Raw genomic sequence first — 22,951 nt, forward strand, 5'->3', positions numbered from 1 at the left:
GAAGCTTTGAACAACCAGCAAGAACTGGCAAAAACATCTTTCTCAAAGCTCCAGAAAACAGTTAAAGAACTGCAGTAACAGGGCAAGGATCAAATAAAAAAAGGCTACTTAAAAGTGGTAGGCTCTCCTGCAGCCCTGGCTGGCCCACCCCCCAACCCTCACCAGCTCTGCTGAAGCCAGGTGGCACTCCCAGTGCAGAACACTGGCCCAGTTCTGGAGGGAGCGGAGTAATCCTTGTGCACATACTGGGACATGTATGTCTGGTTGGGGCCTGAGGGACTCGCTGCCCCAGAATTTGCCCTGCATATAGAAAGTGGCTCCCAGAACTCTCCAACAGAACGCTGTCAAGTCGTACTGCCTGGGGCAAGGATTGCTGGCTGTAGGACATACAGTACAGTGCCCAGGACCATGAGGAAACTATTTCCTATGGGAGAGGTGACATTTGTATCTGTGTAAATGGGGAAATTCCTAGAGCCACACGTGCATGTGCAGAAAGGATCAGGGAGGCCCCAGTGCTTTGGTCCGGAGCTATTCTCTAAACTCATCGTATGGCTAAGCCCTAAAGGAGAGCATGCACACTGGTCAACATGTAAAGATGGGAAAGGTGTTTTCTATGTTTTTGTTGCTGCTATTGTTAGCTCCTGGCATTCAAGGAAAGCTCTGCATAACACTAATGTATACAAACTTAAGGAACACCTCCTCAGAGTCTAAATTCCAATGGTACACATTAAAAATACCAAAATGACCAGGTTTCAACAAAAGTTTACAAAACATTCAAAGAAACAGGACATGATGGCCCAGGTACAGAGGAAGATTCAAGCATTAGAAACCATCAATAAAGAGGACCAGATCTGGGACATATCAGACAAAGACTTTTAAAAAATGGTACTAATTATGCTCAAAGAGCTAAAGGAAAACATGGACAAAGAACTAAAGGAAATCAGGAAAATGATAGATGAACACAAAGAGAATGTCAATAGAGAGATGGAAATTATGAAAAGTAACCAAATGGAGCTGAAGACCACAGTAAAAGAAATTTGAAATTCCCTAAAGGGGTTCAACAGCAGATTGGAGCTGGAAGAAGAAAGAATTAGTGAACTTGAAGATAAGACAATTGAAATCAAACAGTATGAGAAGCAGAAGGAAGAAAGAATGAAGAAAAGCAAACAGAGTCTTAGGAATTTATGGGGCACCATCAAGTGTACCAACATACACATTGTGGGAATCTCAGAAGGAAAGGAAAGAAAGAAAGGGGCAAAAAGAATATTCAAAGAAATAATGGCTGACAACTTCCCAAATTTAATGAAAGACAAGAATATACACATCCAAGATGTTCCATGAACTCCAAACAGGATAAAAACAAATAGAACCAAGCTGCAGCATATTATAATCAAATTGTTGACTGCCATAAATAAAGACAGAATTTTGAAAGCCAGAAGAGAGAAGCAGCATGTCACGTACAAGAGAGTCTCAGTAAGATTAAGCACTGATTTCTCATCGGAAACCATGGAGGCAAGAAGACAGTGAGATGACATATTTAAAGTGCTGAAAGCAAAAATCTGCCAACTAAGAGTTCTATATCTGGAAAAACTGTCTTTGAAAAATGAGGGAGAGATTAAGACATTCCCAAATAAACAAAAGCTGAGGGAGTTCATCACCACTTGACTGGCCCTACAAGAGACACTAAAGACAGTTCTGCAGATGGAAAGGAAAGGACAATAGACAATGGATTAAAACCACATGAAGAAATAAAGATTTCCGGAAAGGGTAATGACTGGGGTAAATATAAATGCCAGTACAATTGTATTTTTAGTTTGTAACTCCACTTTTTACTTCCTACAGGATCTAAAAGGCAAATGCAGAAAATGTAATGATGAATCAGTGGTTTTGGACTCATATGTAGAAACATGTAATCTGTGACAAGAAATACATAAAGGTGGGGGACAGAAGAGTATAGGAACATAGTTTGTGTATACTACTGAAGTTGGTATCAAAGCAAATAAGACTGTTAGAGATTTAGGATGTTAAATTCAAGCTCCATGGTAACTACAAGGAAAATATCAGAGAATATGCAAGCTCATAGAGATAGAAGTTAGAGTACAGGTTGCCAGGGACAGTGTGAGCAGGGGGAATGAGGAGTTGATGCACAATGGCTGTAGGGTTTCTGTCTGGGGAGATGGAAGTAATGGAAGGTGCTGAGGGCATGCAATATTGTGAATGTGTTTAATCCCACTGGTCTGCTTGGCAGTGGTTGAGATGGGAAAGTTTATGTTCTATATATGTTCCCACAATTTAAAAAAAAAAGAGCAGCTAAAGAGATAATGACAACTAGAGGCAATACATGATCCTAGACAGGATCTAACTAGGGAGGAGAGAAGGCTCCAAAGGACATTATTAGATAAAAACAAACAAACAAAAAAATGGAATACAGACCATACACTTTACATCAATGTTAAAGTTCTTGAACTAGATAACTGCACTTAACGTGGATACATAAGTGAATATCCTTGTTCTTAGGATATGTACGTGGCAGTATTAAATGTTCAAGGAGTATAATGTATGCAACCTACACTCAGTGTTCAGAAAATGGATTGATAAGTAGATAGACAGAGAGATACCCAGATAGACGAGTAGATGGATTGATAGAATGATGGCTAGATGGCTAGAATGATACAGCAAATGTGGCAAAATGTTAAAATTGGAGGATCTGGGTATCTTGGGGTGAAGGGTATGGGTATGAGAGAGTTTTCAATACGGGATTTGTGTTATTTTTGTAAATGTCCTGCAAGTTTGAAAGTATTCAAAATAAATAAAAAGTTATAAAAAACAGACCCAAATCCTTGCACTCATGAAACTTAGATTCTGATAATACATGAAATATTGTTATTTCAATAATAAATGAAACAAAAAGGTAAATTAATATGCTATGAGTATCAGTGCATGGAAGGTGCCTGGCACTATAGGAAAAAATTAAGTAGAGAAAAGGGATAGAGAGTGCAGGGGGTGGGGGTGGCACAACCCCCCTGAGAAGGTGGCACTTGTGCAAAGACCCAAGGGAGGCAAATTTACAACAGAAAAGTTTGCATTGCTTGTAACAGAGAACAATTGGGAACATCTTATTCATCCATAAGGGGATGGCTAAGTAAATTGTCATACATCACAGCGGTTTTTAAAAGAATGAGGTAGATGTCTATATAGTAACATGGAAAGATCTCTAGAACATACTGATACTGTAGAGTATGATACCATTTATGTAAAAAAGAGCACACACACATAAACAATGCTTCTGATTAGATTTCCCATGAGTACATGTATACCAACACACAAAAAAGGCCTGGAAACAGTGAGAGTAAACTGATAGCAGAGCTCACCTCCAGCGAGATGAAAAGAGACCAGAATTGAAGAGGATTTGCCAACTTTGATTTTATCTGCAATGTTTTAATTTTTTTATGACAAGAAAATTCACATATGACCTTTAGTTTTGAGATGAATTTTTAAACATCAGGTGGAAGCCCATGCTGAGGGCTGAGTCACCCCCACCCCCACCTCTTGCAACTTCCATCACCTTCTCTACCACCTCGGCCAGGCCCCCTGGTCTTGCCCAGCACCCCCCCCCCGACCCATGCCCATGGCACATGAATGGCATACCTTTACAGCTCTTGCCGTCTGCCTGCAGCTGAAAGCTGTGGTTGCAGTAGCAGGTGGGCCCGCTGAGGGAAGGGACACAGTGGTGCTGGCAGCCCAGCCGAGAGCAGTTGCCTCGGAGCTCTGTGGGGGGTGGGAGACACACATTCAGGCCCCCAGACCTGGCATCCACACCCAGCCCAGACCCTTCCCCTGGCTCCCATCAACCTCTCAGAAACCACTTCAGAGAGTTGCAATGTCACAGGTGGGAGGGGGCTTGGGAAGTGAGGAAACTGAGGCACAGCATGGGCATAAGACAGGCCCAAGGTCACACAGCCAGTTACGTGGAGCTGGGCTGAGAACTCATATCTCCCTGCTCTGGGTGCCCTGGACGTCCTCTGTCCCCATGGGGAGGGGTTCTAGTCAAGAGGGAGTGGGGGACAGTGAGTCTCAACCCTTTCGTAGGCTTCGTCTCATCTGCACTGCCTGGGGATTGCCACGTGGGCTTGAGGGCTGAGGGTGCAGAGTGGTCCCTGCAGAATCCCAGCTCTGTTCTGGAAGGACCCCTCCAATCCCACCCGCAGAGCCCCAGGGCCGTCAGAGAGAGGCCCAGGTGGAGGAGGTGGAGGAGGAGCTGAACACTTTCCCCCGGGATCCTTCTCTAATCTTTCTCCTGCCATTGACCCACTTCCACAGGGGAGACAGAAGGGAATGAGACAGGAGGGGGGAGAGGTAGGAGAGCAGCTGCCCCCCCAGACCAGCGACCCAATTAACGGCCCTTGCGTGGGGCCAGGCGGCCTGGCCACAAAGACCCCTTTGTCCAGCTGCCTCACGCCCCCGCTGCCACCTAGGAGAGAGAGTTGACCAAGATGCTAAGGCGTTGGGAGGCACTAAGCCTGTCAGGAGGGGTTGGGATGGGGGGCCTGGTTCCCAGTTATTCTTTCTGCTCCCCACTTCTATCTGAGAGCCCAAATGTGCTGCCTGCCCAGCCCTCCTCCACAAAGGGAAAAAAAATGTTTATTCTGGAAAACCTAGAAAGGAGTTTCTCTTCTGGATATGGGGGGGGGGGGTGAGGGAGTGGGGATGAGGCCCAAATCTGTAATATCAGAGAAGGAAGTTCAAACAGTAAGTTTTTGAGCTTCTTTGTTGATTTTGAAACTGAAAAGGTATTCAAAAGGAAGCTATTTTAACATGTGCCATCCAGTAAGATGGGGTGTGCATGGTAATTGAAGTCAGCCCCTGGGCCCACACTCTGCAACCCATCCCAAGAGCCCGGGACCAAAACATGCAAAATAAACCAAAGGGAAGGAAGAAAATCTTCCACAAACTTCCTTGCTCCACACCCCCTGTCCTGAGTGAACAGGATCCAGATGTGTCTCCTTCCACAGGCAGATGTTTTCTGACATGCGCACAGGCAAGAGGACACCACCCCCACAGCCTGGGAAGACTGCCCCACCCCCAGGGGCCTGCTGGGGCCTCACGAAGGCAAAGCTGGCCCTCCTGCTCCATCTGCAGCCACAGCTCCATCCTCTGCCATGCGGGCCTGAGGCTCTGCTGCTCCGCCCATAGGTGGCTGCCCCCTAATTGCTCCCACGGTGACCCTGACTCTCCCTGGCCCCCAGGGACCAACTGGGCAAGGATGACAGAGTTGGGGACCTGAACTACAGGTGGGAAGGAAGTCTGACTTAATGTCCTAATGTCCCCACCTCAGCCCGGGTGACTTTTCTAAGTTTTCTGAGGCACCAGAAAGCACCGCCTGGATCCCAGACTGTCAGAGACAGAGGGACCAAAGCAGCTTTTAGGGTGCCTCAAGATCTGCAGTTCCTGGGGGGTGCCTTAGGGGGCACTGACAGGGAGGCCAGGTGAACACGGCTCTAGACGCCCCAACCCCAGCTTCAATCCTGGGAGCTCTGCTCTTCTCTCATGTAAAATAACCACTGGAAGAAAGGATCTATTTAAAAAAAAAAGGGGGGGGGGTATGAAAACACTGACGACATTCAAAACTCTCATTTTATAGATGGACAACCTGGAGAGGGGCAGTGACTTGTCCAAGGGGACCTGCATTTGTGGGAGTGTCCAGGCTGGGGCCTGTCACTGTGGGAGGTCCACGGGGCTGTCCCACCATGCTCCAAGCCCAAGGAGTCCCCCAGTTTTGGCTGCTGTTTGCTGGTAAATCTGTGCAGGGAGCAAGACAAAGTCTCATCCCAAAAGAAGGTGAGAGGACAATCCTTAGATGTGGGGCCTCCAAACCCAACAGGTGGCCAGCTGAGAACACTCTCCCATTGGTGAGGCTGGGCTGGGACAGGAGAGTGTGGGGCGAGCCCTTACCTCGGCAGTGGGGCCCCTCGTCCGAGCCATCCATGCAGTCCTGGACCCCATTGCAGAGGCGGGACATGGGAACGCAGAGCTCGGTGCCCAGGCAATTGTACTCATTGGGCTGACATCGCTGGATCTTGCTCTGTGGACCTGGGGGCAGATGGAAGGGTCACGATGCACCCACTGGCTATTAGGGGTCATCTGGCCAGCTGCCCACCGAGCAAGGCTATTGGGGGTGGGGATCAACTGAGGCTGGGGTTTCAGACACAGGTATTCCCTAGATCTTAGGAGGCCTCAGGGGCTGGGTAGACTCCTCCACCTAGAGCTCTTCTAAACCACTCCCACTGGTGGTGGCCAGGTAGAGGGGGACACTAGGCCTTCAGCAAAGACTCAACTCTCCAAATGCTTCATGCTCATGGGCCTCAATGCCTCAGCATTCTATGCTCAAGAAACAGGCAGAAGTTCGAGGTGCAGGGTTTTGATGAGCTGAGACAAGCAGAGAAGCTCAAGTGATGAAAAATACCTCCTTCCCATATCTCCCTGGGTCCCAGAACCTGGGGTTGAGAGCTGGGCCCATTCTTCCAGAACCCTGCTATCTGACACGTGGCCAACAGCCACATGTAACTACTGAGCACTTGAAACGTGGCTGGTTCAAAGTGTAAATACAAAATACACACCAGAATTCAAAGACCTAGGACAATACAAAGAATGCAAAAGATCTCAGTAATAATGTTTATATGGAAGATAAGCTGAAAAGATATTTTGGATACATTGGGTGGGTTAAATAAAATTTATTATTGAAATTAATTTCACCTGTTTCCTTTTACCTTTTTTAAATGTGGCTTCTAGAAAAAATGCTAAATTACCTATATGGCTTGCATTATATTTCTATCGGGCAGTACTATTGTAGACTTCCAACCCCAAAGCAGTCGGTCTGATGGAAGGATTTGGGAAGCATCAAAGATTGTGGTGAACTGGTGAAATCTATGGTACTTCCTTTGTTGCCCAGGAGGGTGGGCTTGGTGGAGGGTGAGGGACGGGATAGAGTTCCGTGGGGAATCCCAAGGAGGCCTTGTGGGCTAGGGTACCAGCTGAGCCTGCTGGCTGCTCCCAAGCCTGGACAGGGCATGTGAGCGAGAGAGGGTGTGTGTGCGAGGACATCTACAGGTGAGACTGGGCAGGAGTCCCAGCAGGGGCGGGGCGTGTCACTGTGCAGCAGTGCAGGCGCCTGTCCTACGTGTGAGGGTGTTCCAGGGGGTGGGTATGTGAGTCTCCATGTCCTTGGGTGAGTGAGCCTGGGCTTGGGTGTGTTTCTGTGGCCGCGTGTGTGTCTGAGCTCTGCATCCATGTTTGAGAGTGCTGACTCTGTGTTCTCTGACAGTGCACACGTGTGGGCGTCAGCATTTGTGTGCGTGTGTGGATGCGGGAGTGTCACTGCCTGGGTGGGCCTGTGTGTGGGTGTGATGGGTCCAGGAGTGTGTCTGATGTGAACAGTGTGGGGACGTGTATAAAGTGGGATTTGCATCAAGCTAAAGGAAGAATGGACAAAAAGAGCCAGATGCAGCCCCTAACACCCAAACATCAGAGCCAGAAAGGTGGGGGAGGATGGTGGCATCGGACAAGAAGAGAGTCCAGACTGAACCACCCCCGCCACAGACACACTCGCAGAATATCCCTGGCCTCTACCCCTCCGGGGCAGGGTGTGGGGGTGAGAGAGGGAGAACTGGTGGCTCCCCTTCCAGCCCTAAAATTACCTCTGATAATTATGGGTGGGGGTGTGGGGAGAGGGCAGGGGGTGCGCAGAGCGGGATAAAGCCCAGGAAGGAGAACAGTCGCCTATGACACCTAGGAATGGAGGGGCTGCCTAGACCCTGGCCAGATTAGCCCAGCAGGGGAGAGGCTGAAGGTGGAGATGGAGACCCAGCACTCTGGGGTCCCGCCAGCAAGTCCTCCACCTCCCCACTGGCAGGGTAAAAGCTGGGTGGGGACCTTTCTCCCAGTTTAAACAGCTGCCTCTGATTACACCACTTACTGGGGGGCAGGGGAAGGCGGGGGTGGCGGGAAACTGTGAGCACAGGGGTGGGGCTTCTGGTACAGAGGCTGAGTAAGAGTGTGGCCTTTGGCCCGGGATCCTGAGGACGGGAACGGGATCTGGCAAAACCTGGGGGCACTCGACAAGGGTCAGGGAGGCTGAGATGTGGGAGGAAGAGATCTGGAGAGGAAGGGATGCTGGGCCACCTCCTTCTAGTAAAGACGTCAGCCCGGAGAACACCGTCTCTGGCAGGCTTGGGAGGGCAGTGGCCAAGGGAGGAACACGACTGGCCGTCTCCGAGCCCTCCAGGCACATGGCGGGCACTTTGAAGAGGGAGAGAGGATAGTTTCAGTCTTGTCAGGGACAAACACAATCACAGAGCAAGGTCCATACCGGGCTAGAAATCAGCAGTCCTTGTTCCAAACAGCTGCCTGAGGCCAAAGGAAAAGGGATAAGTCGGGAGTTTGGAGGAAGGGATCCAGGAGAGGCACTTACATATCTCTGGGGCCTCATCTGATCCGTCCGGGCAGTCCCTCTCGCCGTCACACCGCCAGCCCTTCGATATACAGGTGATCTGGTCTCTGCAGGCAAACTGCTTGGGGCTGCAAGTCTTGGGGGCTGAGGCAAGGAAAGAAAAGGGAGCGGGTGTAAAATGAAGGAAGGAGGCCAACTCCAACATTCCCCTGGGCTTGCCCTCTCTCCTCAGCATGAGTCTTGATCTGGGCCAGACCCTGGGCTGGTCTATGTGACTTGGCAGGGGTGGCGTGGAGGTGCCTACAACACTGTCGGGTGAGAGGGGGCTCCAGGGAACACATTTTACTGCCCTCCAGAGTCAGAAAGTTGGGGGAGGAAGGTGGCATTGGACAAGAAAAAGAGTCCGACTGAACCACCCCCATCACAGACACACTCGCAGAGCTCTGGGTGTTCTCGGTCACTCTGGCCAGATATACAGTAACGGGTATGTGTGTGTGTGGGGGCACACTGAGGCTTCTGATATGTTCTCTCTGTATCTTCCTCTCCCTCCCATTAGAAGCCCAGAGCAGGTCTTCTCTAACCAATCTGATCCCCTGCCCCCTGGGACACTCCTTGTCCCTTGAACCCGTCATCCTGCCCGTCTCCACTCCCAAAGCACCAGGCCCCCAGGCAGGAATGGTATGTGGGTCTGTGTCTGTGTCTGTGTGTGTGGGGGGGGTTGCTGCACAGTGGTGGTTTGAAGATGTTATCAGCAGAGGTACAGGAGGGCAAGGCTGGGGCGGGGCAGGGTGGGGCAGCGCGGAAGGCAGCCTCCCTTGCTGCTTAGATCTCAGGCAGGACTTCCAGCAGATGTCCTTGGAGGTAAAAGGCACCTAAAGAGTGCTCAGGATGAGAGTTGGAGAGCAGCGGAGACAGAGGGAGAGTTGGGAAGACCTCTAGGAGCTGGTTTCCAGGACATCTCCCACCCCCCTCACCTTCCCTCCACAGCCTGTACCCACCCCCCACTCCTGCCCCATTCTGTTACCCTATTCTCCAAGGAGAAACTACAAATGGTAATTGCTGACTTTTATTGTGGGCTTAGTACACTGTGGTAAATTAGTTCTTTCCATGTATTATCTTATTTAATCCCCTCCACAAAATGACAAAGGAAGTACTACTAACCCCACCATTTCACAGACGAGGAAACTGAGCTGCAGAGGGGGTGGGTGACTTGCCTGGCAAGTGACAAAATCAGGACTCAGATCCAGTTCAGCTGGTTCAAGCTCTGCATCGACCAGTACAACACCCCCCACCAGCCTCCCCGTTCCCACAGGGAGGTCCTCAGGAGCTTGCTTCCTGTCCCCGTCACCATGTCCTCCATGGGAAGATGCACCCCTCCACCTGCACCCCCACTCAGCGCTGGGTTCCCAGCCTCCCAGCCCCTCATGGCCTTTTCCTCGGCCTGGGTTAATTCCATGTCCATTCAGCTGGCAGGCACTGAAGGGCAGCTCTGTGCAGGCACGGCACTAGGCACTGGGGGTGCCAGGGACGGTGAGACCCCCCCCAACCCCTCAGGGGCTCACAGTCCCTTGGGAAGACAGCTGTGCACTAACTCGAATGCAGGGCAGAGGTGTATGTAAAGTGTGGGAGCTCTGAGCAGAGAGAGATAGGGTCTGGAAGGTGTCCCTCCGCCCTAACCCCATCTCGGCAGGTGGGGGGGCACTCAGGCTCCTGGCCAGGAGGAGAGCTGAGTTCAGGAAACGCATCAAGGATGGCCCCGCCAGTCTCCCCACCACAGAGTCTCCCTCTCCAATCCCCACCCACCCCCGAGTTGGGAATAAAGGCCCCTTGAGGAGGTGGATAATGCTGAGTTCATTGCCCCACTGGGCCAGCTGTGAGGTCTTCCCGGGAAACAGCCTGCCAGCCTAGTTAGCATGCCGGAGAACCATCCTCTTCCCCTGGCCAGCCGAGGCCGGCTGGGGGGCTGGGGGCGCTGGAATGGAACTCCGAGGCAGATGGGATGTTTAGAGCCCCAAAACAGACCCCTATGCCACTCCAGGCAACACTGCATGTCTTCAGTCCTCCACCTGGGCCTCGTCCCTGAGGCAGGTCTCGCAGCCAGGGCCTGAGGTCACTGGTTGGTCACTCTGACCTCCCCTCCACTCCACGTCCCAGCCACCGTCCCCCCTCCTTGGGCCCTCACTCGGTCCCCTGACTGTCCCCCACCCCCATCTTTGGCCTGAATTCGACAGAGGAAACAGCAGCTGGCAAACTCAGAAAGCTGGAATGAGAGAGATTCACAAACCAGATGTGCTCTTTCTCGGATGGAGGGGAGGGGGAGTGAAAGGAAGAAGACGGCTCAGGGCCCCTTGCCCGACAGCAGCAACTCCTCAGGCCCGGGCGGGGGGGGTGGCACATCTCCCAAGGCCAGGCCAGCACCAGGACCCCAGGATGGAGGAGAGAGAGGCGAAAGGACTCCCTCCTCCCTTCCTGCCAGGGATGGTGGAGAAAGCCCCAGGAATCTCAAGTTAGGAGGCTGAGGCCTGTCTTTGATTTCCTTCACAGGGAGAGGGGAGGAAAGAAACAAATACCCTACTCTGGGGCAGTCTACACAGCCGAGGGAAGCCTGGCTCCAGGCTGGGAGGGAGCTGTGGTGGGGGTGGGGGGTGGGATCTGCCTGGAGCCAGCGGCCAACACCCCTCCCCTCAGCTGAGCACCCGGAAAACCCACTTTTGTGACCTGCAGTTTAGGCAAGGGAACAGCACTGCCCAAAAGTCAGGCGCCAACCCTGCCCCCCAGAGCTGGGGCTTCCCAAAGATAAGCACTAAGACTTCTTAGAGGTCACCTCGTGCCAGACACTGACCCGAAGCGCCTTGTCCACAGGAACTCATTTAGCTCCTCCCCACCCCGTGAAGTAGGTACCCTGGAAATTCCCATCTTACAGATGGGGAGACTGAGGCGCAGAGAGTGGGAGGTTTCCTCATTGGCCATGCCGAGGGGCCCAGGTTAAGAAGGCAAACAGCAGGGAGAACACTGACTCTGTCACTGGGGTCGCAGAGAGGGACTGTAGGAGGACATCCAGAGGGACAAGCACGGAGGGAGCAGGGATGAGAGAGGGAGAGGAAGGAGGAGAGAAGAGAGGGAGGAGAGCGAGCGAGGTTGCGGGGAGAACACCAGGACACAGGGCCGACTGTTCTCAGCTTTGCCTGGAGATGAATGTGACCGCCATGCTAACTCTGGCCAACACCCCTGCCCCCCCCCACCCAGACCCAGGCGCCCGGCCCAGCCATGGTCCCCGGGGCCATCAAGCGGGAGCCAGGAGAGGATGTGGAGGGTCGGGTGTGCGTCCAGACACAACACAGACCCCATTGCCTTGCTGGGGCCTTGGCTCCCACCCTCCGTCCTGTCCTGGGACCGTGGGGAGTAGGTAAGGGGGGCTGCAGAATGCCTGGCCTGAGAAGAGAGGGTGACGGGAAAGCACAAGGCCCTGCAGGCATCTTCTCCAGAGGAGAGGGCCCTTCAGTGGCAAGCCCGTAGGGGGCAGCGAGGGGGAGGAGGACAGGGGACGCCTCAGAGGGTCCTTCCCAAAGGACAAGGACAAGGAGACAGGGAAAGCATGAAGGGGTCCCTGGAGACCCTTTCCAAGAGCAGACAGGGCAGAGGGAGAGAGAGACCGAGTGTGCATGGGGGTGGGAGGGTTGTCTAAAGGGAACTGTGAGATACATCTAAGGGAACAGAGGAGCTGGGGGTCACCAGGGGAGTGGGAGACAGCCTGAAGGAATCTGAACTTTCAAACGCATTGGGTGGGGAAGTGAGGGCCTCCCAGACCCAAACCTAGAGCTTTTCACTTAATTTTATGTATTTTGGGTGTTACCCTGTGGCTCCTTCCCGCAGCTCAGTGAGGTTCAGACACATTTTTGTCATTCCTGAGTCTGGGCCTCTGATTTGTGGCCTGGACAGACGGACAGACGGGGTGGCTTGGACCGCAGGGAGAGGGGAAGGGTCTCCCCCTCCATCCTGAGTCAATATTGACTCAGCAGGACATTAGCCTGGACCGTGACTTCCCCACCATCTTTTCCTTTCCCCACAAATAAAATCCAGACCCCTGGAGTGCCTCCAGAGGTCACCACGTCTCTCACCAGCCGCCCCCCGCCTCCCCACACACACGGCTGATGCTCGCTAGAAGTAAAAGCTCTAAGCCCCTGACTCATTCTCCTCATCTTTCTCCAGTTCTCAGACTCCTGGGCATGAGGAAGTTCCTCTAGAAGTCTAACCTCCTTCCTTCCTCTTACTCAGCCCATAAAGGGGATCAAGTTCCCTTCTTCCAGAAACATTCTCTCCAAAACCCATTCCCAAAAATCAGTGGAGGGGGAAGGAAAGAGAGGAACTTGGAGGAAAGTGGAGGGGGAACTTTCCCGGCTGAACCGGGCCCTCTTGGGTCTGGCTGGGGGAGAGAAAGAACAACTCCAAAATGGTGTGGGGAGCTGGGGAGCAACGGGGAGCTGGGGAGTGAGTGGGAAGGCCCGGGAGAGACTCTGGCTCCCGGGTAGTTTTCAGGGCACCAAGAGGCCTGGAGACAGGCAGAGACAAACAAGGCAAGTGACAGAGACTGAGGACAGGACAGAGAATGCCACAGAGGATGGGCAATGAGAGAGCTGAGCAGAGAGGGTAAGAAACCGAGAGGTTCTGAGCAGCCAAGGCAGCTCAAACCAACAGACAGACAGAGGCAAAAAAGACAGGAAGGATCTCAGCCCAGGGGCTGCCAAGACAATGACACAGTTGCCCTGGGATGAACCCAGAGAATGACAACCTCCCTGAGACTCTGGGTAGGGTGAAAGGCAGCAGACACCCTGGGCTGGGGGAATCAAGTGCCTGCCCTAGCCGCATCTGACCCAAGGGACACCCAGAATAGGGACTACTGCCTCCGACAGAGTCGGGGGGAAGGGAGGGTGGAAGACTGGAGCTCCTTTGCCAGGGAAGCTAAGGCCCCAGGAGAGACTCCCACCTTCCCTATGGGAGCAAGAGGGACAACTGCCTCTCCACCCACTCCTCCTCCCCAACCCCCCTCACCCCCCACGTCTTTCCCAGGGTGGCTTTACATTGGTGCCTGGGGCCACTGCTCCGGAAGCACTCCAGAGCCAACTGCTTCCTTCTCCAAACAATGCAAGATCCTGCTAACCCAGCTGAAATCTGGGACAGAACACAAGGGTGGGGGGGGGGGAGAGGGGAGGTAGGGAGACTAGGTTCCCCAAATGCTCACACCCGGCACCCAGAGTGCAGGTTGGGGACCTTCGTGTAGTCCTACTCAACCACACCCAGATTTCCCAAGAGCAGAGAGCTCCCCAGCCAGAGCTAGAGGACCTGAAGACTGGGGTGGGGGAACCTGGGGGTTCTGAGGGGCAAAGGCTGAGACTGCAGCAGGAGGAGAATTAGATGGAGTTAGGAAGGACTTCCCAAAGGGAAGGAAGGAGTTTTTAAGAGTTGGGAGGATTTAGGCAGGATTTGGCTCTACCCAAGGCCCTGGCCTACTTCCTTGGGAGCTCTGATGATGGGAGAGTGGTTGATGGCAAAAATAGGGAGAAAATGGATGGAGAGGGAAGGCGAGCAGGACTGGAAGAAAGGAAGTCATGTGAGGCAGCCCCAAAACATCAAAGAGTTCCTCCAACCCCAAAATGAATGTCTTATCCCCACCTTGAAAGATGAGGGGAGGCGGTACGGTCAAGGATTTGGGTCTGGCCAGAAGAGAAAGGGTACCCTTTCTCAAGGAGCCGGAAGGGTAACACCCCAACCTCATAAGGCACTTCAACCATCCACCTTGCCTGCTAACTGGTAATACACCGAGGCGCTCAAAGAGGTATGGAGAGAATTAGAAAGAGAGGAAAGACGTCAGCATTTTCCCTAAACCATGCCTGCCTGGGGTTGCCCTCCCCACTACAGGATGTTCCCTGATTTCAGCCACACTCTTGATAATCCCTCTTCCCATTCCCCATCCCATTTGTTTCTCCAACCTCCCCAGCAGCAGCACTCAGTTTTGAGTACCAGTGGGAATTAACACTGCTCCCCAAGGAGAAGGACTCTAGGGGTGGATTTAGGTGTAGAAGAGAAAGCCCCAGAAATGCCCCTGTGGAAGGAAATCAGCAGGGTCTGTGACAGCAGAAGGGAGGGAGGTTAGACACCAAGTCGGATACCCTGGGGCCAGGCAGTTACCTTCTCTGGAAAGCAAAGGAGAAAGTTCAGTGTCTGAGTGCCTGAAGAGACTCCCCCAGGCTGCCCCCGGATACAGCTGGACTGTGGCACAGTTCTGGGCAATTACCCCTCCCTCCCCCCAAGGGGACGGACCTGATTTTTCCCACTCCCATTCCCCAGGTGAGAATATCAGTGTGTTTTGGGGGAGGGGTCCTCTTCCCAGGACTTCAGATAGAGTTCAGGATAGAGTTCAGCAGAGTTCAGCCTGAGCTGGGGCTACAGCAGGGGATGGATGGAGATTTTAAGAAAGGGTAGGGGGATAGTTAAGAACTTTCCATCTCCCCCCTTCAACAATCACCAACCAACTTGTTGTGGCAATTATGCAACCCTGGAAGTGAAGCTTCCTGGAGCACACGCCTGGTGGGCTGGGGGACCTTTTCTGCTTTCCAAAGAGACCCCTTTGCTTTCACCCCACTCCAATCACCCTCCTTCAGGGGCTTCCTGATGGGTCTTTCTCTTTCTTTTCCTATCTTAAAAAATACATATATTTTTTCCATAACTTCCCAGAAGCACTGAGATCTCTCTGCCTCAGTTTCCCCTCCCAACCTACAGGGCTGAGAACCAGAAGGAAGAACTGTGAGGGCTGGTCTGGAGGCTATTCAGGGCAGTCTCTTTCTTCCTCTTGGGCTGACGATCAAGGTGGGGGAAGGATGCAGACACAGTCACAAAGATGGTATAACTGAATATACCCTGAATATTCTGGGCACAGTTGCTTCCTGACCCCATAAACCCCTCCCCCAGAGAAGCAAGTTGGGGGTAGGGGAGGAGAGGGAGAGATAATCTGGTTTCAGGGAGAAACTTTCCCAATCCCAACCTGGCAAAATACAGAAGATGGAGGAGGGGGTAGTTGGGGGAAGGAGGGAGATTGCTTGTTGCATGCTGGTATTTTGTCCCCAGACCACAGCAAGGGATGAGATTCCACCCTTTCTCAAATCAGGGGCCTGGCCCAGCCCGGCCCAACCCCACAACTCCAGCTCAAATCTTGGGCAAGACTTGAATCAGTGACTCACAAGTAAAAGGAAAAAAACAGCTGACAGAAAAAGGCCAGAGGGGGCATCCCATTTCCCCAAAGGGACACAGTTCGTTCTAGCAAAAGCTGAACTCTGCGGTATACAAAATGTGTGTGTATGGCTGGGGGAGGGTGGGATAAATAAACACATTTACCAAAGGATCAGGGGACTGGGGGGGTGGGGGCATAGCTATAGCCTCAACCCACCCTCCAACTCTCCTAGACCCAACTGTGATCAAGTCACAAGCCAGGGAGAAAGCAGCTCCCCCCCCACTGCCCCAGCATTCCAGGCCATTCTCCAGTACCCTTCCCTAACGATGACATCTGACGTTTTTTCATCTCAAAGCTCCCAGGAATTAAGAAGGAAAATTCAGTCACAAAGCATCGCCTGCACCCCCTCAGCCCCCCAGTACAGCTCTTCTCAGGCTACTGACAGAGGTCCTGAGGCCGGGAAGTGCCGACTCCAGGACCCAGGCAGGCAGCCTGCTAGATCCTGGACCCAGGCCTCCAGGCCTGGGCTCCCAGGCCCAGATTCCACACCCAAGCAGGGGGCCTTCCCCATGGGCCTCCCTCTCCCCACCCACAGCTTTCTCAGGCCTGCCTGCCCTCTGCCCAGCGGGGCATCCTTGGCCCTGCTCCCCACTTTCAGAGGCCACTGCAGAACCCCACCCCCACCCCCAGCCCCTTTTGCAGCCACACATGGCAAATCGGGATTCCTTCACAATTCAGATTGGGGAGGGGGATGCAGGATGAAGGGGAGACAGAGGCCCTCCCCCACCAGTGATAGGAAGAGAAGGCCTCTGGATCCCAGTTTCAGAAAGGGGGAGCCCTCATCTCCCTACCCAGGCCTCTGGTCTTTGTCTGGGCTGGGGGACCCAGGAAACATCATTTGCCCAGGGCCCCCATCCCCCTAAATCGTACCCCCATCCCCGCCCCCAGTGGGGCCGCTGCTGTGTCAGCTGGACTGGTATAACAAAAGGCACCCCCTCCCGCGTCTGGGTTCTCCGTCCCTACGCAGGAGTGGGGGCTGGGGAGGGGGTGTCCCCAGGAGTGCAAGGGGGCTGCGGAATGTCACTCACCGTCGATAGCCGCCGCGACCAGAGCTGAGAGCAGGGGCAGCAGCAGCAGCAACGGCGGGGTCAGCATGGTGTGGGCCGATGCAAGCAACAGCCCTCTCCCCTCTGGTCCTGCTACTTCTCGTCTTCGCCCCCCCATTTGGGGGGTCCCCCCTTTTCCTCCTTCCCCTCTTCTCCTCCTCTATTCTTATCCTTTCCCTTGGCAAAGCGCACCGGGGGTGTACGTGAAGAGGCAGAGTTGGGAGCCCCTTGGGGAGGGCCTGCTGATGGGGGTGCGCCCTCTGCCCCCAAATCCAAACCCTTCACCCCCTGCTTTTCTCCTCGCTCCTCTCTCCTCCTCCCAGGGCGAAGCTCACAGCCCCATCCCGGAGCCGCCTCCGGCTGCAAAAATGCACAATTGGGAGGAGGCGGGGAGGGGGGAAGGTGGGGGGCGTGGACCGGGTGGGGGAACCCTTGGAAGGGGTCTGATGGAGCTCTGGGGGCTCCCCTCGTTTCTGCCTCCTCAGTGCACGGGCCTGGAGCTCGCACCGCTGTTCCCCGGACTGAGGTGCCGCGGGGGGGCCGAGGGGGGGAGAGGGAGGGGAACGGGAGAGGAGCGAGGGAGGGAAGGGGCGGGGAAAGAAAAGGGGGGGGTAGAAAGAGCTACGCGGCAATCCTGTCAGTGCGCATGCGCCGATTTGGCGCGCTGCCCTGGGGAGGGGGAGTCAAAGGAGCGGCGAGACTTGGATCTCTGAAGCGGTCGGAGTATGGGGGTCCCGGGGGTCCGCCAGTCGGTTTAGGACACGGAGCGCTCTGTCTCCTGAGTGGCGCTTTACTCTGCGGTCCTGAGAGCTGAACGGGCGAAGGGGGGAGTTGAGCAGTGGGCGAGGAGAGCCGCTCCTCTTTGAAACTCTGTGTCGTTCCCTAGGATTTCAGTACCACCCCCCCTCCCCGGGGGGGTGCCCAAGACTCCGAGGTCTGCTGACGAGGCCTCCCCCGCCTGGGGTGGGGGCGGGGCCGCCAGTCCGTGGGGAAGGTGTGGGGAGAGGCTGGGCTTTGATTTGGAGACTTTGTAATACCGGGACCGGGATTGGGGCCTGCAGCGGAGGGGGGCGGGTGGGGGAGGGGCCGCGAGGGCCCGCCCCCTCGTCGCTCCGGGGTTCGGAGTAAACAGGGACACCCGCGGGGACACGCCAGAGCTTGTCCGCCCGCCGAGGGCTCGGGGATGGAGCCCACCTTAGTGCCCGCCCCGCCCTGCTCGCCTGGCACCGGGCGCGGGAGGGGCAGGCCCTGGTTTGGAGGGAGGTGAGTCACTAGCGGGTGGGGTTGAGGAAGGGCCACCCCCCTTCGCCCCAAGAGGTTGAGCCTCATTCTGTTTTGTTTTTTTGTTTTTTTACCTATTGGCTGGCTTCCCACCAAGTCAGGGCTTTAGATTCCGAGCACCAGGGATAAGAGGAGGGACTCTGCACCTCGGTTTCCAAGCCTCGGATTCTAAGGGGATGTCCGCTGAGCGACCTTTGTCCCCCGCCCCGAGCCTGTACGGGAATGCTGCTTTGAGTCCCGAAGGCTCCGGCGGTTCCCAGAGTCCGGAGAAGGTGCTTCTGGCCACTGCCCCCTTCTGGGCGGTGTCTTGAGGCGATATCGTTGGTATCTGCCTTTCTGGATGTGTGGCAGTTGGGGTTCAGGGACCTGGGGGAGGCGACATTGGCTGCCAGAAATTTGCTTTAGCGATGAGTGACAGCTGCACCACCCTTTTCCCTTCCTAAAATTCTAGCCAAGAAGGGTCCCAGGTCCCCACTCCAGTCTTCCCTTACAGAAGCAGGGTGAAGAAATGGCCTGTTAGTGGCAGTGTGAGCAGGAGAGGAATCCAGAAGGAACTCCACCTTTACCCAAACCAGGGATTCCTTAGGGCCCTCTGCAGTCTGGCAAGCCTGTGTTCAAGTTGTGTCATTTTTTCCTTTGAAATGTATCTACATCTCCTCCATTTCCACTGCCAGAGAAAGTGTCTCCTGCAAGGCTGGGGTCTTATTCATCGGTTTATGCAGCTCTCCTGGCCTAACTCACAGCAGGCAGGGACTCACTAAATGTTTTTTAAGGAATGCTACTAGATGCCTTCCTCCCCCCGGGACCCTTCCCACATTTCAGTCCAAATGAAATCAGTTGAAAAGGGGCTTCTTGCAGCTTTTAAAGGAAAAAGACATCTGTAGTGACTATGTGTGGCCTGAGGGGTAGCCTCATTCCTTTCCCTTCTGTTTATCTTACACTGGTGAATCCTCCTAAAACTCTGCCTTCCCGGTGGCTCTTCCTGGCTGGTGAAACTCTACTGGGTGTCTGGAGACAACTGAGTCATGGTCTTCCAGAATCTGGCCTCAACATGTGGACCTTTACTTCTCACTTGCTACCTCCCCACCACTGCTGTCTCTTGAATGTGAATGTGTATTTATTTTTATTAACTTTATATTGTAATAAAATAAAATAACATAGGCTTAGTGGTTTTAAAACCAACTAGTGTAGGAAGATACAGGTGAAAAGCAAACTTGCCAGTCTCCACAGTCCCATTCCTCAGCTCCGTCCCCAGAGTAACCACTGCTAACAGTTCCTTCTGTCTCCTTTCTTAACGACAGACAAATATAAATGAATATCTTTAAATAGCACAAATGAGCTCATACAATATATACTGTTCTGTAACTGGCTTTGTTCAATGAACTCATCTTGATTCCTTTCTGTGTTATACTTCCAGATCTAGCTCATTCTTTATATCCACCACTTGGCATCTCCTTGCTTGGATACTCCCCAATCTATTGGGATCATTGGGCACTTGCGTTATTTCTAGGATGTGGACTGCTGAGGGTGTCTCTAAGATGAAAGAATGCTGTTTTCTACCTGAGCCTTTAATTACGCTGTTCCCCCAGCTTCTCTCTACCCTCTTCAGAAAAATTTTCCTGTTATTCTCGCTCTGCCCCTCTATCCTGTTCTAAACTTGCACTCAAGGTAGCCTCAGTATCCAGAGCTTTAGCACTCAATTGTGCGGGTCCTGGGTCCACCACCAGACTGTAAACTCCTGGAGGGCAGGGACCGTGTCTTTTACTTCTTTGTATCCACCTGGGGTTAGGAGTTCCTGATTGGCTGGTAGGGAGGTAGGCAGGACGAGGGGGGCCTGCCCTGCTAGAAGAGACAGTCATAAATAGTTGACATCAAGTGGGATATGACTATAAGCATCTCACCTCCCCGTATTTCTCCTATAGTATTCATCATTCAATCCCTCTCTACCTCAGTTTCTTCTCTTTGTCTCCACTTCTATTCTTAAGATGCTTCTTCTGTCTTCAAATTCTTAGGATGGGATTATAGTGAAAGTAGTGGGAAATCAAATATAGGGAAAGTAGTGGGAAATCTTGCAATCCATGATTGGGATACCTAGTATGGTGAGAGTGGGCATGTCTAGTATGGGTGCAGGAAGAGGATATGTCTTTTTTTGGACCCCCACCCCCAGCAAATTGTTCACCACCACCACTAACACCACCATCCCCCTCTTTCTGCCTGAGCGTAACAGGGTCTGGAATGGGGCAGCTCTGGGACTCAATGTCAGGCCGCAGACTCACACCACCTAGTGGTCAGTTATAGAAGTGTGCGTAGGAAGGGATATCTCTGAAGGGTCTGGTGGAAACTGGGAAAAGGGAGGAGAGCCAACACTTGCTGAGCCCTTATCATGTGCCAGGCACATGCAATGAATTTTATATGGATTAGCTTACTTAAGTCTCATAACCACCTTGTGACATAGGGATTATTTCCAGTGGTAAATAAGGAACTAGAGGCTCGGAGAGATGAAGGAATCTGCCCCAAAACACAGTGCAGATTTAAGCCCAGGTTTCACTCATTTAATAAACATTCATTGGGTACCTCATATTTGCCGGGCACATTACTAGGCACTAGGGATGAGCTATGCAAACACACAATCTCAGCCTTCAAGAAGCTCACAGGTGAGTGGGGATGCTCAACAAGGTGACTGACAATTATAGCACAGCACCTGGTGTGCACAGAGGGCCTTGAGAACCTGGGAAGGACACCTATTGCAGCTAAGGGGATCAGGGCAGAGCAGGGTTTTTGATGCCAGGATAAACTTGGAAAGAGATGGGGGAGATGACAAGTGAGGACAGGAGGAAAGGAGGGTAGGCAAAATGAGGAAGCTTAAAACATTTGAGAAACTGCAAATGTGGTGTGGCTGAAGTTTAAGGTGCTTTTTGGAACAGTAGTGGATATATCACAAAGGGCCTTGTGTGCCACACTAAGGACTTAAATTTTTTTTTTCCATAGGAGGGATAGGAAACCAGATGAGAAAAGAAGTTTTTAACTAATGCACCAGTGATCGAGTTAGAGGAAGAGAAGAATTCCAGAGGCATTAAGGAGGTCAGGTCAAGTATAATAATTGGTTTTTCATATAGATCTAGAAGATGGTGACAGAGAAAGCTGGGCCTAATAAGAACTTTGGCTCACATTAGAATGTTCTCAGAGCTCTCAAACTTTGGCTGCATGTTAGAATCACATGGAGAACTTTTAAAACTCCCAGTGCTAAAGAATTTATACCACTTGACTTCAAGACTTGTTAGGTACAGTAATCAAGAAAGTGTGGAACTAGCTTGAAGACTGACATGCAGATCTGTGGAAGAGACCAGAGAGCCAGAAATAACCTCACACTTAAAAGTCATTTGATTCTGACAAAGGCATCAGAGTAATCCAGTGGAGAAAGGGATATCTTTTCAACAAATGGTGTTGGAACAACTGAATATCTGTATGGGAAAATGACTCAACCCCTATCTCACACCATACACAGAAATTCAAGATGGATCATAAACCTAAACCATAAAAGCTAAAATCTTAAGGCTTTTAGGTTAAAATCCAGAAGAATACCTTCATGACTTGGAGGTAGGCAAAAGTTTCTTAAGTCATGGAAAGCAATCACCATAAAAGAAAAAAAAGATAAATTAAGCATCAAAAGAAAAAACTTTTGCTCATCAAAAGACACCATTAACAAAATGGAAAAGTAAGCCAAATAGGTAAGTAAAACATTGGTCTGACAAACGACTGGTATTCAGAATACATAAGGAATTCCTGTAATATAGTAATCAAAGCAAACAACTGATTTCTTTAAAGATGGGGGGGGGAAGGAAAAAAAAAAGAAAATAGAATAAAAAGAAAAAATGGGGAAAATATTTGAACAGATACATCACAAAATGGTCAATAAGCACATGAAAAGTGTTCAACGTCTTTAGTCATCAAGAAAATGCAAATTACAATTTAAAAGAGAGAGAGAGAGAGACTAAAGAGACAATGACAGTTAAATGCAATACATGATCCTGAACTGAATCTAATAATGGAGGAGAAAATGCCCCAAAGGACATTACTGGGACAACTGAAGAAACTGGAATATAGACTGCATGCTTTGTATCAATGTCAAATTTCCTAAACTTGATAATTGTACTTAATGTGGTTACATAAGTGAATATGCTAGTTCTTAGGAAATATACGTGGAAATATTACTTGATAAGGAATCATGACGTATGCAACCTACTCTCATATGTTTAGAAAATAGATGATAAGTCCCCATTCTCTTCCCCTGGCCTCCGCCCTTGGTTACCTGTACTGTACTTTCTGTCTCTGTGAATTTGCATATTCCAGTTATTTCATATAAGTGGAATCATACAATATCTGTTCCCTTGTGTCTGACTTATTTCACGCAACATGATATCTTCAAGGTTCACGCATGTCGTGTCAGAACTTTATTCCTTTTTAGAGCTGAGTAATATTTCATTGTATATATTGTGTGTGTGAGTATATATATATATGTACATATATATACCGCATTCTGTTTAACCATTCATCTGCTGATGGTCATTTGGGTTGCTTCCACCTTTTGGTTATTGTGAGTAATGCTGCAATGAACACTGGTATACAAATATCTGTCCAAGCCCCTGCTTTCAATTCTTTGGGTATATACCTTGAAATGGACTTGCCGGGTCATATGGTAGTTATATATTTAACTTTTTAAGGAACTGCCAAAACTTCCATGGTGGCTGCACCATTTTACATTTCCACCAACAATGTCCTAGAGTTCCTATTTCTCTGCATCCTCATCAGCACTTACTATTCTCTGTTTTTTTTTTTTTTTAATAATAGCCATTATAGTGGGTGTGAGGTAGTATCTCATTGTGGTCTGATTTG

General features: G+C 51.5%; 1 protein-coding gene and 1 long non-coding RNA gene across 2 annotated transcripts in view; one reads left to right on the forward strand and one right to left on the reverse strand.

Moving 5' to 3' along the window:
• Nucleotides 1-17,287, reverse strand: part of LRP1 (LDL receptor related protein 1) — an 80,932-nt gene extending 63,645 nt beyond the window's left edge. The window contains exons 1-4 of the mRNA XM_037845189.1: nucleotides 16,760-17,287; nucleotides 8,468-8,590; nucleotides 5,953-6,090; nucleotides 3,649-3,768 (exon numbers count right to left, since the gene is read on the reverse strand). Of these exons, the coding sequence (XP_037701117.1) occupies nucleotides 3,649-3,768; nucleotides 5,953-6,090; nucleotides 8,468-8,590; nucleotides 16,760-16,895 (517 nt within the window). The 5' untranslated portion in view covers nucleotides 16,896-17,287. The remainder of the gene's footprint in view (nucleotides 1-3,648; nucleotides 3,769-5,952; nucleotides 6,091-8,467; nucleotides 8,591-16,759) is intronic.
• Nucleotides 17,288-17,914: 627 nt separating this feature from the next.
• LOC119541360 lies at nucleotides 17,915-21,975 on the forward strand. The gene is made up of 2 exons (XR_005218238.1): nucleotides 17,915-18,040; nucleotides 21,047-21,975. It is a non-coding gene; the product is annotated as an uncharacterized LOC119541360 (long non-coding RNA).
• Nucleotides 21,976-22,951: the final 976 nt, after the last annotated feature.

This window comes from Choloepus didactylus, chromosome 8 (genome assembly GCF_015220235.1).
Source record: "Choloepus didactylus isolate mChoDid1 chromosome 8, mChoDid1.pri, whole genome shotgun sequence".
Taxonomy (NCBI): Eukaryota; Metazoa; Chordata; class Mammalia; order Pilosa; family Megalonychidae; genus Choloepus; species Choloepus didactylus.